Below are 17,429 nucleotides of genomic sequence, written 5' to 3'. Positions count from 1 at the left end.
TAATGAGGCTGCCTCAGATAATTACAATACTGCACTACTACAATACTGTGCCAAACTTATAGGAAGAGTTCTTGGTAGCCTCATAATCAATGGTGATATATACACAATAGAAGATCACTTAGCAATAAAAAAGAATGATATCTTGCCATTTATAACAACATGGATGGACCTAGAAGGTATTATGCTATGAAATAAGTCAGACAGAAAAAGACAAATACCATATGATTTCACTTATATATATGGAATCTATAAAACCAAAACAAATGAATAAACAAAATAAAACAGAAACAGATGCATAGATTTAGAGAATAAGGTGGTATTTGCCAAAGGGAAGGGTGGTGGGTGACGAATTAAATAATAAATAAATAAATAAATAAATAAATAAATAAATAAATAAAAATTTTAAAGGGGAAATGATCATGGCAAATGTCTCCCCTGAGGGAAAGGAGAGGCAATATCATCCTATATAATAAAAGGCTAATAGACTGAACAGTGGAATAACCAAACAACTGAACAACCGGTTGCTATGATGTGCGCTGACCACCAGGGAGCACGTGCAGAACATGGCAGGCGTTGGCCATGGTGAGATGGTGAAGCAGGTTAGCAGGGGCTCCAGACCAAGGCAGGGCACTGGTAACTGTCATCATGGTGAGCCTCTGGTGGTTACCAAAAATTATTTGCTCACACACGCCATGGTCCCACCTGGTGCTCACATCTGCTGCCAGCACTGGAGCCACTGCTTGCACCTGCTGCTGGTGCCTGGCGCTGGCCCTCGATCACTTGGTGCAGTCAGTGGGTGTGAGTGGCAGCTGATGGCCCCGATTGCCCCTGAGGGCTTCTCCACCTCCCCCTGCTCCTGAGGGGCAATCGGGGCAGCAGCCGCTACTCACAGCTGCTGCTGGTGCTGACCCCAATTGCTCCTCATCATCAGCGGGTGCGAGTGGGGTCAGCGCCATCAGCTCGTGTTTGTGGTGGCAGCGGGAACAGCTGGAGCAGGGCTGCCAGCAGACAGGGAACCAGGGGCCACAGTGGAAGGGGCAGGGTGGGGGTGTGGAGGATGGGCCAAGACCTGCCCCTGTGCCTACCATAGCCACGCAGCCTACAGTTCCTTTCAAGGTGCACAAATTCGTGCATTGGGTCCCTAGTTATTATAATAATAATAATGCTAAGCCAAGTTGTTTAAATATATAAAAGATAGTTGATAAAACACAATTCAATGGCATTTGATACTTTCACAAAGTTGTGCAACCACCAAGTCTATCTAATTTCCAAATGTTTCTATCATTCCAAAGCAAAACCCCACACCCATTAAGCAATTTCCCCATTCTTCCACACCTCCAGCTTCTGGCAAACACATATCTGCATTCCGCCTTATGGATTTACCCATTCTGGATATTTCATATAAATAGAATCATACGCCACCTTTTACTTCTGGCTTCTTTCATTTACCATAATGTTTTCAAGTCTCACCTACACAGTAGCATGTATCATTCCTTTATATGGCTAAATAATATTCCGTTGTATGGATATACTCATCAGAAACAGTTGAGCTGTTTCTTTCCTTGCCATTCTCCTATTATAAATATGCATGTACATGTACTTGTTTGAGTACCTGTTTTTAATTATTTTGGTTATATACCTAGAAGAGGAATTGTGGGGGTACATGATATTTGTATGAATAACTTTTTAAAGAACTGCCAAACCATTTTCCACAGCAGGTGAAGCATTTTACATTCCAACCAGCAATGTAAACGAATTCCAGCTTCTCTACATCCTTGCTAACACTTGTTATTTTGTTTTTTATTATTATAACCAGCCTAGTATGTGTCAAATGGTACCACATTGTGGTTTTGATTTACATTTTCCTAATAACTACTACTGATGTTGAGCATCTTTTCATGTGCTTGTTGGCCCACTATAGATCTTCTGAATAGAAATGTCTATCCAATTCCTTTGTCCATTTTTATTGTTCTGTTTGAATTTTTTTTAATTTGAAACAACACAAATGTATTGTTTTACAGTTGCTGAGGTCCAAAGTCTAAAATGGGTAAGACAGAGTGCATGCCTTCTGGATGGTCCAGAGGAGGGTTACTGGAAAGGGGACCCAGCCCTTAGAAGGTCTCCCTAGGGTGGACCAGTAGTGTATGGCTTCTTGACTTTGAGCAGAAAAAAATTCACAAAAGGAGTCCAGGTGAATTTTAGAGGGCATTTATTAAAGCTGAGGACAGTGAAACAAGGAAGGGCCTAAGGTAACAGGAGAGGGATTAGGTGGGGCTGCTTTGGCTCACTAAGAAGTCAGAGAAAAGGGGGCTTTGGGGACAGGTTCAGAGGGTTTACCTGGGAGGAACTGCCACTTCTCATTGCTTCCATGGTCCCTTCTTGTTTGCCTTTTTGTTGTTGAGCTGTAATTTATATATTCTGATACTATGTTTAATCAGTTACATGATTTCCAAACATTTTCTCCATTCTATAGGTTGTACAGACTTTCTTAATAATGTCCTAGGACACACAAAAGTTTTTAATTTAATTTTGATGAAGTCTAGTTTATCTATTTTATCCATTTATCTATTTTTTTCCCATTTGGTTCTTGCCCTTTCAGTGTCATATCTAAGAATCCATCTCCAAATCCAAGGCCATGAAGATTTTACCCCTTTGTCTTCTTCTAAGAATTTCATGATTATAGCTCTTATATTTAGGTCATTAATTCATCTTGAGTGAATTTTTATACATGGTGTGAGATAAGGGTCCTGTTTGCTCTTGTTTAGTCTCTTTTTTTTTCCTTCCTAGGAAACCTTGAAAGCAAGGGACTGCATATTTTTAACCTGACTTCTTTAACCAAGTCTGAAAACATTATATCTGCCGCACTGTATTTCTATATTGGAGAGCTGATTAACGTCAGCCTGAGTTGTCCAGGATCAAGAAGATGCTCACATCATGCTCAGAGGAAACATATTCAGATCGATATCACTGCATGGATCCTCAAATCCAACAGAGACCAAAGTCAACTCCTGGGTCATCTTTCGGCAGACGTGGGCAGACCTCATCGAGACCTGGTGTCTTGGCTGTCTAAAGACATCACTCAACTCTTGAGGAAGGCTAAGGAAAGTGAGGAGTTCCTCTTAGGATTTAACATAACCTCCAAAGGACACCAGCTGCCAAAGGAGATGTTATCCTTTCCTGACCCTTATATCTTGGTATATGCCAACGATGCTGCCATTTCTGAGCCGGAGAGTGTGGTATCAAGCTTGCAAGGTCACCGAAATTTTCCCACTGGAGCTGTGCCCAAATTGGATAGCCATATCAGGGCTGCCCTTTCTATGAAACAGCGGAAGAAGCGTTCTACTGGGGTCCTGCTCCCTTTGCAGAACAATGAGCTTCCTGGGGCAGAATATCAGTATAAGGAGGATGGGGTATGGGAGGAGAGAAAGCCATACAAGACTCTTCAGGCTCAGCCCCCTGAGAAGAGTAAGAACAAGAAGAAACAGAGAAAGGTACCTCACCAGAAGAGCCAGACGCTCCAGTTTGATGAACAGACGCTGAAGAAGGCAAGAAGAAAGCAATGGATTGAACCTCGAAATTGTGCCAGGCGATACCTTAAGGTGGACTTTGCGGATATTGGCTGGAGTGAATGGATTATCTCCCCCAAGTCCTTTGATGCCTATTATTGCTCGGGAGCATGCCAATTCCCCATGCCAAAGGTAGCCATTGTTCTTTGTCCTGTTCTTCCTATTTCCATAGAGTCAGCAAGACACATCGACTAAGTTGTGTGTTTTCATTTATATATCCACCTGGGTGCTTATTTATTGCATTCTAAAGTGTAATAGGTAATATGGCTATGCTTTGTTTTTCTTTAATGGTTGTTAAATTAATAAGAAGTCCGTATTGGTACAAAGAGAGATATGAGAAAAATATGTATTTTTGTGTGTGTATGTTGCTTCCAAACATCGTGCATATTCAGCTATGTGAATCTATACCTGCCTACAATCAGCAAATCCCAAATGGTGGAAGGCTGGTCTGGAGGGGGTATTCAGAGAATGAGTGGTTGTCATGGGAACATATGGAAGGACTAATTGGATTGATGTCCTGATGCAGAATATTTTTTGATAAATAGTCTCTTCTGAGATGAATTATTCCCATGGGAGTCAGGATCAGGGCTGGGCCAGGTAAACTCACCTCATGAAATCCACCAGATGGTTATTCATTTGCTTCCCTGATACACATCAAAAAGAAAGGAAGGATAGGATACAGTGACTCTGGGATCTTCTCCCAAGACTCATTTCAACCAATCAGAGTTTACCTGTGTCTCTCACAATCAATGGGGACTGTACTTCATCATAGCAGTCCTCAGTATTCTGGCAAATATATTTTCAGAAGCCTCCCCAGCCCCACCTCCATCTTGCACACAAGTTCAAGCGACTGTTCTTGTTGAATTCATAGCCAGTAACATGCAGGGGGCCTCTAGCCTTCAGGTAAGCTTGTTGCTGCACTTCCATTCCTAGCTTATCACAGTCTGAATTCCTGTTTTACACTGGAAAGTGGTTCTAGGAATAGAATTCAGAGGAAGCATAGAGGTTTTGTTTTCGTTTCTCAAAACTTGAAGTGAATCAACTTTCGCTGTTGGATAAGAATGCAGAAAAAAATCCTTTACCTCAAAGAGCAACCAACTTTTGTTTATAGACTGTTAAAGTAGCATGTTCATATTTCATTCCTGTAATCATTGAGATGCTAAACCTACACATGCTTAAAGCAAAAGGCCCACAGATTGAACGAAGCCATGTCAGCCACAGGGCGAGGAACTTGCTTGAAATTCCATTTTCTTGTTAGAATGTGTCAGAAGGACAAGCTTTCTACATCTTCTAAGACTTTCCCAAAGAATTTTTTTTTTTTTTGCAGATCCCATATTTTGTAAACCCAAACACAAAGTAAATATTATATACCTTTACAATTATAGAAAAGCCTTATCTTCCCTAATATTCATAAAGGACATTTCACTGATCAAACAAAAGTTGTTGGAACTGGAAAAGCATTTAAAACACACAATGATAGTGCCAAATGTAACAGGCAGCAGTGAGTACTCTACAGAGTGCTTTGCTCTGTTGTGTTGAGAGGCGAAATGGATTCAAGACCTGTCTCTGAACCTGGGGTGACTGATTCTAAGTGGGCCTCTGAGTCTTCCAAATAACCGCTCTCACTCTCATAGATGTGAGTTCTCGGGTAGCCTGGAGAAGGAGTTTTTCTCTGTCCTCCTGACTCCGGGTTTCAGGGCCTAGGGAGCCATGATATGTGGAGTCAGTTAACTTTTCAACCCCTAACTCTGGAGACCTGGCCTGGTCTCTATCCCCCAAAATTACCCCATTTCTTGTTGGCTCTGCCTTCTTTAATTGTTCAAAAACTTTGCTATTGCTTCAGCAGAAGTCTACCACGGTTCTCAGTGACCTAAAGGATAATAATTTAAACACTTATGAGGGCTAAGTTAAGCATAGTGGAGACATGTTTAAGGAGAGAAGTATGTTAATGCAGAAGAATGATTAAATGTACATGCTTGGCCATAGCTGGGCTTCCTAACCTTAATGTGCCTGCAGCTCACCTGGGGATCATGTTAACATGCAGGACCTGTTCCAGTGGCTCTGGGGTAGAGCCTATGATTCTGCATTTCTAACAAGCTCGTAGACATTGCTAATACTGATGGCCCAGAAGTCACGCTCTGAGAAGTAAATTTGAGAGTCAAATCCTTGGTTCCCCCTCTTACCAGATGTGTTAGTATGTTAGTTTTCTCATTTGTGAAATGGATACAATAATAAATACTAATAATAACGGTGTCTGCATAATAAACACAGTGAAAGAAAGAGATGCTAGAGCACCTTGCACATAGTAGGCGCTCCATCAATATTTGCTACTGAATATCATTATTAATGGCCACTGCTGAGACTGAGGGGAACAGAAAATTACATGTAGGGGCTGAAGAAAGACCCCACAGGGAAAGGGATCAAGAGAGTAAAAGATGTAAGACAAGAGAAAGTTTTGTAAATGTTTCTAGTCCCTTTTTAAACATCACAAAGCTTAAATAGGATCCTCTCTGTGGGTTCAACAGCCCGTGAGCTCTTCCAGTGATGTTTCTTTGGAGAATAATAGAATCAGGAGAGCATCGATTGCAGCAACTGAACCCATCATAATATTTGTCAAAACTTGGAATGGCATCAGAACTCCAGGGAGACATAACAGGGATAAGTGTGGAGTTTTCTCCTTGAGCTTGAGATTCCCTTTGCCAAGTAGAGAGTGGAAGTTTGGCTGTTACATGGAGTTCTCAGTCTCTCATCACCTAGTGTGGATCTGCTGAACTTGTAAAGCATTCTGGTGGCTCCCTTTAAAGCTTTGTGGCTTTCAAGCGGTACAGTCACCGAAAGGATGGGAAACATAAAGCAATGTGAAGCTGCTCCATTAGGGATAATTAATCAGCGCCGCTGTTATCAGCACAATGTCCAACACGGTCACCAGAGTGAGCTGTTTAAATAGAAATATAGTCCAAGCAACAGAGGAAAATCAGGTCTCTGACCAGATCAGTGCAAACACATGTGGAATAACTGAAGCGCCAAAAAACTTTCAGACTTTAGATATACATTTTGCCCCAGAGAAAAGTCCTCCCAGGCCAGGACTGCTGGCCCTCCTCCTTTGTGGCCTCCCGAGCGAAAGCCTGCTCTGTACAGCGGGGCTCTGTGTCTGCAAAAGTCGACAACCTGTTCTGTAATTCAGAACAGCTGTGTTCTGCCTTTCCCAAATTCCAGGATTTGCCCTTTCACTGATTCCAATTAGATAGTTTCTGGGCTATCACACCCATGTGGGCTGGACTGGAAGAGTGTGGAGCAAAACCCCATGGCCCGGGTCAGGAATGAAGGCTCGTAGCTGATGACATACTCTCCCCTGCTAATGCATTTATAATCAAATTCAACTCCAGGACATCATACACAGCTTGGCAGGTGCGAGCGGGCCTGACCACGGCAGATTTCCTTTGCAGGCATGGCAGTTTGGATTTTTCTGATTTCTAGCCCCTACAGCCAATCTGTTCTCCCAGGGAGAGACCCCTGGAATTCTGCCATGAGATGAAAAATACCCATGTAGCTAAAGCCAAGCCGTATGCCTTTGCTTCTCTTCTCACCACCTTCCCAAAGATGGAAAACAGAGATTTCAAATGAAAATGATTGAACTGTTGTTGCTGACAGAGATCCCAGAGAACCAACAAGGATTAGAAGAATGAAGTGATTTTTGCATGGAATAGTGCAAAAGCTAGGAATAGCAAAGACACAGAATTAGGCAGCAAAGAATCTATATACTTTGAACCAAACATCCTATACACTATTAAAAAAAATTCACATATAATGAGTTCACAATAACACACCCTCGATTAATTTCCTGAGTTTTCCAATTCCAATCGCTGTTCATAATTATGAATTCTAAAAATCCTAACTTTTGATGTACTGAGTTACCTAAGCAAAAAGAAATCACCTAAACTGAGGAAGTCATGTGTCATCCTCGTTAAATAGGGAGACTGGAGCCTGGCTGCTGTGTCTCAGTTGGTTGGAGCATCATCCTGTGCACCAAAAAGTGGCAGGTTCAATTCCCAGTCAGGGCTCACACTCACATCGCGGGTTTGATCCTGGATGGGAGGCAGCCAGTTGATGTTTCTCTCTAACATTGATGCATCTCTCTCTCTCTCTCCCTTCCTCTCTCTAAAATTAATTTAAAAGGGAGAGGTGAGGGAGACTGGGGAGGGAAATAACACAGATTTGCATTTGTGATTGATATAGTTCCCCAACTCCATGAAGAGTCATGAGAAATATGAACAGAACTCAAAAACAAACAAAAATGATAGAATGGCCATATGCTTCAGATGAGCAAATTACTGCATGGATCTTTCGTGGGTGACATAATCATTCCTGATAATGGCAGCTTGATCAGAGGATTCCACAGTGAGAAAAAAAGGGGGGAAATGCCCAGGAAAACTGAGCGGTTCCTGACAAAACATACCAGCCTAGAATCATGGGTTATAGCTGAATTCCCTGAGCCCACCAAAGACTGCTCACTGTTTCTGAATCTATCGCTTGTGAGTTAGCTTTAAAAAGGATAGGAATGTTCTTAGGGAACGCCCATGAATATTTTCCATATCTACTCTGGGTCACTTGAACCTTTTGTTTTTGTTGTTGGGAATTATTTCCATAGAAATAGGTAAAATGGAGGGTATGCTATTTCTTATAAGTTTTTCATTCACTTCGTATTTATTCAGCCTAAAGCATGCCCAGTCACAGGCACCAAGGAATAAGGATGCAGAGCAGCGTTCATCATGCAAGGCCTCATCTACTTAAGTAGATTCACTTCCTATGAAATGTAAATATTATAAAAGCCATTAAAACACTAACAATAACAGAATAATGTTGGGAAAACCTATCCATTAAAAAAACTCCTTAGGGGCATTACCATAAGCTGTTTTGGATGACTGAGTGGTGATAAATCAATAGAAAAAAGTAAATTACTGCAACCATTTTCTTTGGGAATTACCAATACTTGTGAAATAAACAGTGGCCCATTGACCTCTATTGTACACTGCAGTGTGTGTCAGTTACACAGGTTTTATTGATGTTGGAGAGCACATGACATGTCAAATAGAACAACATGAACTTCCTCTCTTTAAAGGGGAAGTAGCTTTCTTTGCAAAGCTAATTAATTGAAAGGTAGCCTTCTTTTTAGCACATCCTTAAAATATCTAAGAAGAGAGAGTAAGAAACAGTTGCCTATCAAGACTAATTTCAAAAAAATTTATGCCTATTCACAATGATGTTGAAGTCGAACATATGGGTAATTGTTTTCATTAAAATTAAAAGATGGCATGAGACCAATCAGACTTCTTTCTCTGACAAAAGAATTATTTTATAAAATATATGGTATGCCATCTTTCTATATTATTTGCTTTTCCCTGGACTTATATATACCCTTAACCTTTTAACTTTTTCCAGTTTCTCATACTGGGAGTTTTAGGAGCATGAAATTGAAAAATACAAATTCTTTGGGGCAGAGCCCCTGAGCCATGAGAAACATGGTTCAAAATCCTGAATTAAAAAGCCAGCGTTTTGGCCTAAATCCTACTCCTGAATTCACACGTGATCCCTGGCAAGTTACCAAATTTCTGTTTTAAAATATGCTTAAAACAATACTGGATTCACCTGCATAAAGAAGACATTGGGGAGAACTAACATTGAAAAGCGTGGCATTTCTCATGAAGTTCCCACCGCTCTGGCAGTACCTAAACACCCAGGGCTTGGAAAAGTGACTGCTTTTCAGTGCTAAGCAGAGCTGTATGGCACTCTCTAAACAAAACCACATGTTTCACATGGATGATAATGGTCTCGCTTGGCATTTTCTCAGGAATAGATTTTACCCAGGCTTCTTTGGTCAAACTTCTGATATCCATGGGAAAAATAGGTCCCCTAAATTATTCCCCTAGGATATGACCCACTCTTAAAATATTATTGACTCTACCACATTGAAGTGTGAACCCATGGTGCAACAGTGACCCCCAGTGGCCAATGGTGTGGTCTTCTTAACCCCAGTTTGTGCCTGGAAGGAGAGGTGAACAATTACATAGTGGAGTAATCGCCATCTCATTAATCCTGGTGGCAACTATTAAAGAAGTCAATGTCCCCTGACACGGTTATTTTATTTTAGCAACAAAGTGTAAATATCACTATAGTAGTAGCAATAATGCATCAATATTAAATAGGGTGCTTTTTGGGTTCTTTATGATTAGCATAAGATTTAGAACAAGTGGTTTTGTTGCAAGCCTATTATTGAAAACATCCTAGGATATATTAATCCCATTTGGGGACTAAGTTCTTTTTAATTAAAGGATTCTTGCTTAGATAACTGGATTCAAATCCTCACTCTACCACTTACTATCTACTTGACTTTTGACATGTCAGTTAAGCTTCTTGAGTTTATTTCTTCACCTGTAAAATGTCAGAAATGTTAGCTTTGTTGTGGGAATAGAGATACTACATATAACATGCCTGATACATAGTGGACACTTAATAAACTATAACCACTTTGGTGATGGTGGCTTAGGAGACTGGCTGAATGTGTAATGATGCCAGGGCTATATTAAACTGTCAAAGAAATTCATAAAGTATGCATTTTAATGATGAGGGGTGGAGTGGAAAACTGTTTTATTTAACTTATGTGTTCTTCTCCGATTTATTTTCTAGTCTTTGAAACCTTCAAACCATGCTACCATCCAGAGCATAGTGAGAGCTGTGGGGGTCGTTCCTGGAATACCTGAGCCTTGCTGTGTACCAGAAAAGATGTCCTCGCTCAGTATCTTATTCTTTGATGAAAATAAGAATGTGGTACTTAAAGTATATCCTAACATGACAGTAGAGTCTTGTGCTTGCAGATAACCTGGCAAAGAACTCATTTGAATGCTTAATTCAATCAGTTTATTTTTATGGACTTTTTTTTTGCACTGCCAACTCATTTTATTCTAAAAGATTTATTAATAGTCAAAGGAGAATGAGCAAATAGACTGACAATTTCTACCAAGGAGAACTGGACTGTATTTGTTTCTGAATGTAACTTAAAACAAAAATTTAGTAAATATGGACATCCATTTCTTATTTTTTAAACCCATGAGAAAAATGATAATTCAAACTGTTTTTAGAAATGTTAGAGAACATGGTGATTTATTTTTGTAATGGGCTTTGAAACTAGATTGGAAAAACAATGATAGCTTATCATTTATCTCTACTCATAGAGAATAAAATAATTTCGTATTTTGAAGTAGGCTTATCGCCTTACATTCCTGAGCAACTCAGTAAGTGCTAAATAATCCAATCAGCTTTGATGTTTATCGTAAGGATTTTTGAGACTCTTGTTTACCTGTGCTTTTCTGCACATGGCATCACGTGACGAGTTGTGTGGAGAGTGTGTGCTGAGTGTTAGTGTATACGTATGTGTGTGTGCATACTGCCAGGTGCCTGTGCCCTCTGTGGGAAGGTTTGCCTAACATGGTTTTATAATTCGGTCTACACAGGATTCTTTGTTTTTTTTAATGTTCTGGCAAGCTCCATTCAATTATGAGAACTTTACCAAAAAAGGATAGGGTGGTCCAAAAGCATATGCAGAGAGTTACCACTTGGCCCAGCCATTTAATTGGAAATACGGTTGTTTTCATTGCCTCCCAGAAAAGGAAAGCAGCAACCCAATTTTCCAAAACCCAGATGTAATTCCTCTTCTATACCCCTTTTCCACAAGTGCTTTCATTTGTTCTTTTAAATTGAATTCAAAAATCCTTCCTGAAGTCATTACATTTTTAGTTCTCTTGTTATGCTTTTACTTGATATAAAGTAATCAATAGATACTGAGGCTCAAAAACTCGTGGGATATTGGAGATTTCCTTAAGTAAACAACGTAATTGCAATCACACGTTCATTATCATTCTTTGGCCACATTCAGGTCCAGGCACTTTTCACATGGACCAAGGCTTTTGACTCAGAAGTGGAAGTTATTCTTTAGCAAAAGTCACTAAAAATTATCCATCAAGAAAGGGAGTCAAATATATAAACACTTTGTGTGTGTTTCTCCCATTTCCATTTGTCAAAAACATTCTTCTTTATACTTTTGCCCTTGTTTATTGTCTCAAAAATCTTTCACTGGTTATATTTGCCAATGTGAAAACATTCAGAAATTGTTACACCCCATGGATTGTTGTTGATGTTATATCTGTGGTTAAATTAATGCTCATCTTAGTTCAGTCTCACCTGATGAGAGACAACTAAGCTATTTCAGAGGCTGTGAAGTATTAGAAGACAAGGAGTTTTGTTCTGTTTCTGACTATAGCTGTCTATGGTGGTTCATCATTTAATAAATGTTTATTAAGCATCTACTTTGTAAAAGACACTGTGTTAGCCATGTGTCTTTAGTGTCTAAAATGAAGAGGCTGTCTAGCTGAGCTGCAAAGCCCTTCTGGTACTGAAAATTTAGGTTTATAATATTAGCTATTTCATTTAATGGATGACCATGAGATCTGAAAACACTGCAAATATCTCTGTTCATAAACCAAATGCAATGCATTCTTTGCCTCACTGCTGGGAGTGTGGAATTCCCTGCACAAGTGGTGCTTCTATCTTATTGGAAACCCGTTTAAAGAAAAGTACCATGAAAAGCGGCTCTCTGATACTTTGGGAATTCACAGAGGTTGGTGCTCATGTATGTTAACTCTGTGAAGGAGACACGCCAGTTCTAAACAATAAATTAAGTTCTGGAGCTTGAGTTACTATGTTGCTTATAGTTCATTTGTTTGTTCTGGTAGCATAAAGTTTAAAGATTCAAAATGAGCTAGGTGATGAAATTACTTTTTAAAAAAAATATTAAAAAATTGAAAGCAAAATTATATATAGAAGCAAGACAGCATGTGGCCACCATATCCCTGTCACACCATTTTTAAATAAAGAAAACTTCTGTTTCATTGGTAGAGTTGATGAAGTTTTTAATTAGTTTTTTCTAGATGTAGTTCAACCAAACCTCTAGTAACTCCCAGTATTACTTCTCAGTCTTCTTCTATCCAGATGTTTCTTTATTGCCTTTCTTAATTGGAATTGGTGCCTACTTACTACTAATTAAGCCCTAAAATGGCCAATTTATATGACAAATCGTAGTGAAAGAGTTTGGGTAGTCTCTTGGCAATCAAAAAAGTTTTTGACTAGTAGTTATTTTTGGGTTGCCACGTAACCATCATTTTACTACTACATTGAGGACGTATTATGGGTATCAACAGGAAACGTTTTAGTCCCAAAGAATAAATGGAAGATTATTTTCCAGTAGTGGGGGTTGAAGTAATGAGTTAATATTTTAACTAATAAAAATTTACTTGAAATAGTTTGAAAATTAAGTGACTATTTCACAATTGGTCAGGTACCAGTGTCTGTGTAACTACTACATAGACTTTTTATAAGTCTCCTGATATAAAAGTGGGAGTGGTGAAAAGAGAAATCATGGTATAATGCCGTTTCCTAAGTCATGCATCTGTCTCTCTGTCTCTCCCCCTAATCCTCCTCTCACTCCTGATCTCTGTTTGTCTCTGTCCGGTCCCTGTCTGTCTGTCTCTATCCCAACTCCCAACCACCCCCACTTCTAGATGTGAGACACACAGGCACAGTCACTTAAAAATGATTTTTTTTTCAATAATCACTCTGTTGAATTCAAATTCAGGAGCTGCCAGTGTCAATATAGTATTTTCTAAGTATTTTTTACCATAACCTGTGTAAATAATATATGATTACAGGATTTGGGGGTTATAGAATTGAAACTAGAAGATTGGGTTCCCCAGATCGCAGAACTACAATATTCCAGATCCATTTTTACATTTACCTAGCTACATATTAACTGCTGGTCATATATCCAATAAGATAAGATTTTTACCTTAATGTTTCTGAAAAACTCTTCTTGTCCATTTAATATTTTCATAGACAATCATATGTGTATAATACCATTATCAGTCTGACAAAAACCATTTTATATAATCACATTATTCAGTTTAGTCTTTCTGCTTTCACTGTTTCCTGTGCTAACACATAACTAATGTCTGAATGTTGACTTCTTGTTTAATCAAAGTTGGGTTAAAGAACAGCTATGCACACCTGATATGTAAGATTAAATATGAGATTAAATAGGAAATCTTGGGTAGGTCTGACTTCTCTGTATAGCCTTTTTTCCCCTTGAGAATTGTATTTTAATGTAGTTTATAGGTAACTAAATGGTCTCCCTTTTCTAAGAACCAAGCCTTCCTCTCAGCTTTCCACTTAGTTTCTGTAAATGTTTTAGTTGAGAATTTAATGCTTGTACAGTGAGTGGCAATTTAAAAAATATATATTATATATGTATATGGAAAAACTTTAAAGATGCTTTTAATTTATTTAATGATTGTTGCCTTCCTATAATGGTAATAATTTCATCCTTAGATGGTGAGAACAAGCTCTTTCACTCTAGTTATTACATGCAAAATGAAATTTGGTTTTGTGGGTATTTCCCCGCCAAGTCCACTAAAGGGGCGCATTGCAGTGAAACTGTGAAGGACGCCTCACTACTGATGTATAAGCTTGGCTGAGCTGTATTCCTTCCTCCAGTAATGGAGAGTTTTTTATTATACAGTATGAAAATAAAGACTGCTTAACTCAACATTTCCCCAGAGTTGAACATTTTTAAATTCAAATGATATCATTAATGGAGTGTCATGAATGGTCCATCATAATTTACTATCAACATAACATGATTAACACTGTGGAATAACGTTGAAATACACACATACAGGGGAAATCTGATGTCTTCCAAAATTCAGAAATCCAACTTTAATCATTTCTCTCTTCTCTCTCTCTCTCTCTCTCTCTCTCTCTCTCTCTCTCTCTCTCTCTCTCATATAACCACAAACTCCACATTTCCTACTTGGAGATATTTTGTGAGGGTTTTTTCTGGATGCCTGACTCACTATTTTAAATATAACATTATTTAATCAGTCATTGTTACTATTTTTTAATGATAAGCATTTAAATTTAATAAATATGATCATTGAGATGTATTTGGCCTTTTTTTTTTTTTTTTGCCTATGGCTTTCACTTTCAAAAAGTGACCTGAGGTTAAGAAATAAAATACGCTTTTATATTATTTTCACTCATTTAATCTATCTCTGTTAGATTTATTTATACTGTGATGCTTAATTAAAAACCATAGCAGTTAGGAACTATAAAGGAGATCATTTTGAGCATATTCCTTAACCTCTCCATGCCCCATTTATCTTGCCTGTAAATTGGGGCAATCAGCTTCCTGTTTTATAGGCTGATTACAAGGTTTAATAAAATAATCCATGTAAATTACTTTGCCAAGTTCCTAAAACAGAGTAACAACTTCATTACCATCAATTATTATTAATGTCTAATCTAGTCTTTCTATTTTCCAAATAAGGACATTTAGACATGCTATTTAGATGTCTACACATCAAATCCTCCGCTAAAAACTGGCTCCAACAGGGATGGGTTCCTTCACACAGAACAGTGATGAGCATCTGACAGAAGCTGGCAAAGCTGGGGGGTTACTCAGGCGCAAAGCTGGGGGGAGGGCTGTAACCACTTCCCACCAGGCATGTGAACAAGTTTTAAAACCCCGAGTTCAGAGAGAGAAGAATGAATCAGACACCACAGAGCACTGGGCCTTACAGAGTAGGAAGAGCTGCCTTGACTCCTGATGGTATCCCAGTTTCTGTTCCTGTCTTTTGTAAGAGAATAAAGAGCCATCAACAGAGGGGGAAACAGGGTGTGTCTTCTACTACTCCTCCCTCGAGCAAGCTGGGCAGAAGTTGAGCCCATTTATGGACAGGTAAGGAAGGGGGTAAAAGTGACTCCCCTAACTTAAACTGTGATATGGACTGTCTTCTATCACTTAAAAAAGGTTTCTATTGATTGGTTTTTTTTTGTTTTTGTTTTTTGTTTTGTTTTGTTTTGTTTTAGAGAGAGAGAGAAGAAGGGAGAGGGAGAGAGACAGAAACATCTGATGAGAGAGAAACATTAAAGAGCTGCCTCCTGCACGCCCCCTACTGGGAATCAAGCAGCAACCCTGTCATGTGCCCTGACGGGGAATCAAACTGTGACCTCCTGGTTCATGGGTCCTCATTCAACCACTGAACACCACACCGGCCAGATCTCCTATCACTTTTTAAACTATAATGAATATTTATTATGAATCTAAAAGAAGCAAACACGATATACAGTAATCATTTTATGTAGCGGTTGGAATTTGTTTTTGTAAGAATTTCCCTGCCCTGTTGACTGTGCCCAGTTTCTCCAGGCTCATCAGAGGATGTGGAAAGAAAATGCACCTTTGGTTTCTCTCAAGTCCATAGCCACAGTTATCTGGGTATCTAAGCTGCAGTCTGTACGGAGAGAGGAGTCTATTCTGTGAGACAATTGGACTGAGAATTAACAAGGTTAGAATATGAAGCACACCCCTCCCCCACCCTTTATGTTGTCAATTTTAGTTTGGGACAACTTGGTTTTTACATTTTGTCCTCATTTCCTTCTGGGACATTGAAATGCTGCTCTGAGGGCAATAAGAAATCCAGTTCTAGAAAAAGTTAAATCACGGAGTAGCAGGTATTTTCTTATACATTTCCTTCATTCCAGCACCATACACAATCTCTCTCTCTCTCTCTCTCTCTCTCTCTCTCTCTCTCTCTCACAGATGCTGCCACCCCTGCTATGTCCCTGGAGCCGGGGGAGAGGCATGATTATATTCTAACCCCTTGACTCAAAATATGAGCCAACTGCATTTGCAGACTAAAAAACATGGGCAAATTGCCATCAGGTTACAGTCAAAACCAGTCCCCACCTCATGGGGGCTCAGGCCAGATGTGAATGCAGCAGTCCAGAGGTAATTATGTGTAAGAACCATGTGACAGAGCTTTTCCCAAAATGGACTTATTTAAGAGAAACATTTTGGTGTTTATAGGACTTCAGCCCAGCTTTCTGGATATTTTCCATCACTATAAACACTGATATACATACACATGAGCATAAGTGGACTTTTAATATTGGGTCCAGTATATGTAATCTCATTAAGTCATCTTCTTTGTTAGAAACGGGAGAAATTAGTGATTCAATATAAAAATGTTGGCAGTTGAAATATTCACATTGACAAATGTTATATGGAAGCTGGAGTCCATACGCTGGCATCAATAACATGAATTAGGAAACTCTGAAGTATTAGTAATGTTCGCGTGATTTAATAACACAGGGGTGGACGGCTGGCCTGGCGAGGGGGCATGCATCCGCATCAAGAAATACCTGAGCAGTTTGGAGCTGTGCTTTCTACTTCCTTTGATCTGAAGCTCACTTTGTAACACTTCCAAGGGATAACAACATATTACAAAGAAAAGTTTCAGGTTTGATGGGTTGGGCTGAGAGCCTTTTAAAATTACAGTTGCCTCTTATGTCGTCATTTCCTCTAGCAGGGTATTATAGGAGTTGTTTTAAAATTTTACCCACTCTGACTCATTACGGAATTGAGATTTAGAATTTACATAAAGATGAGATATTGCTGCCTTAGAGAAGGCAGACTGCTTCCCTGCATTCTGCCTTGAACTACCTATCAGACATGAGAAAATGGCCCCAATGCTTTGAGAACAACGGAGAAATCACCTGAACATGAGTATATTAATTCAAATTAAAACTTCACATTTCATTTATATGTAAAATTCTTAAAGAATCTGGGACCTTGTTACTATTTTTTCTCGGTTCTCTTGTAGCTTTCTGGAATAAAATCTGAATTTGTAAGAAGGCTCAGTGGCCTTGAGAGTGGTTATCAGGTACATATAGATTATGGTCTATAAACCCAAAGTAGGA

The 17,429-nt window shown here is 39.2% G+C and overlaps 1 protein-coding gene across 1 annotated transcript in view; it reads left to right on the top strand.

The window, feature by feature from the left end:
- Nucleotides 1–14,217, top strand: part of BMP3 (bone morphogenetic protein 3) — a 32,661-nt gene extending 18,444 nt beyond the window's left edge. Inside the window, exons 2-3 of the mRNA XM_059667442.1 lie at nt 2,788–3,698; nt 10,251–14,217. Coding sequence (XP_059523425.1) covers nt 2,788–3,698; nt 10,251–10,442 — 1,103 coding nt within the window. The 3' untranslated portion in view covers nt 10,443–14,217. The remainder of the gene's footprint in view (nt 1–2,787; nt 3,699–10,250) is intronic.
- Nucleotides 14,218–17,429: the final 3,212 nt, after the last annotated feature.

This window comes from Myotis daubentonii, chromosome 1 (genome assembly GCF_963259705.1).
Source record: "Myotis daubentonii chromosome 1, mMyoDau2.1, whole genome shotgun sequence".
Lineage (NCBI taxonomy): Eukaryota > Metazoa > Chordata > Mammalia > Chiroptera > Vespertilionidae > Myotis > Myotis daubentonii.
The sequence above is the reverse complement of the archived record's forward strand: the minus strand, read 5'-3'. Positions and strand labels throughout refer to the sequence as shown.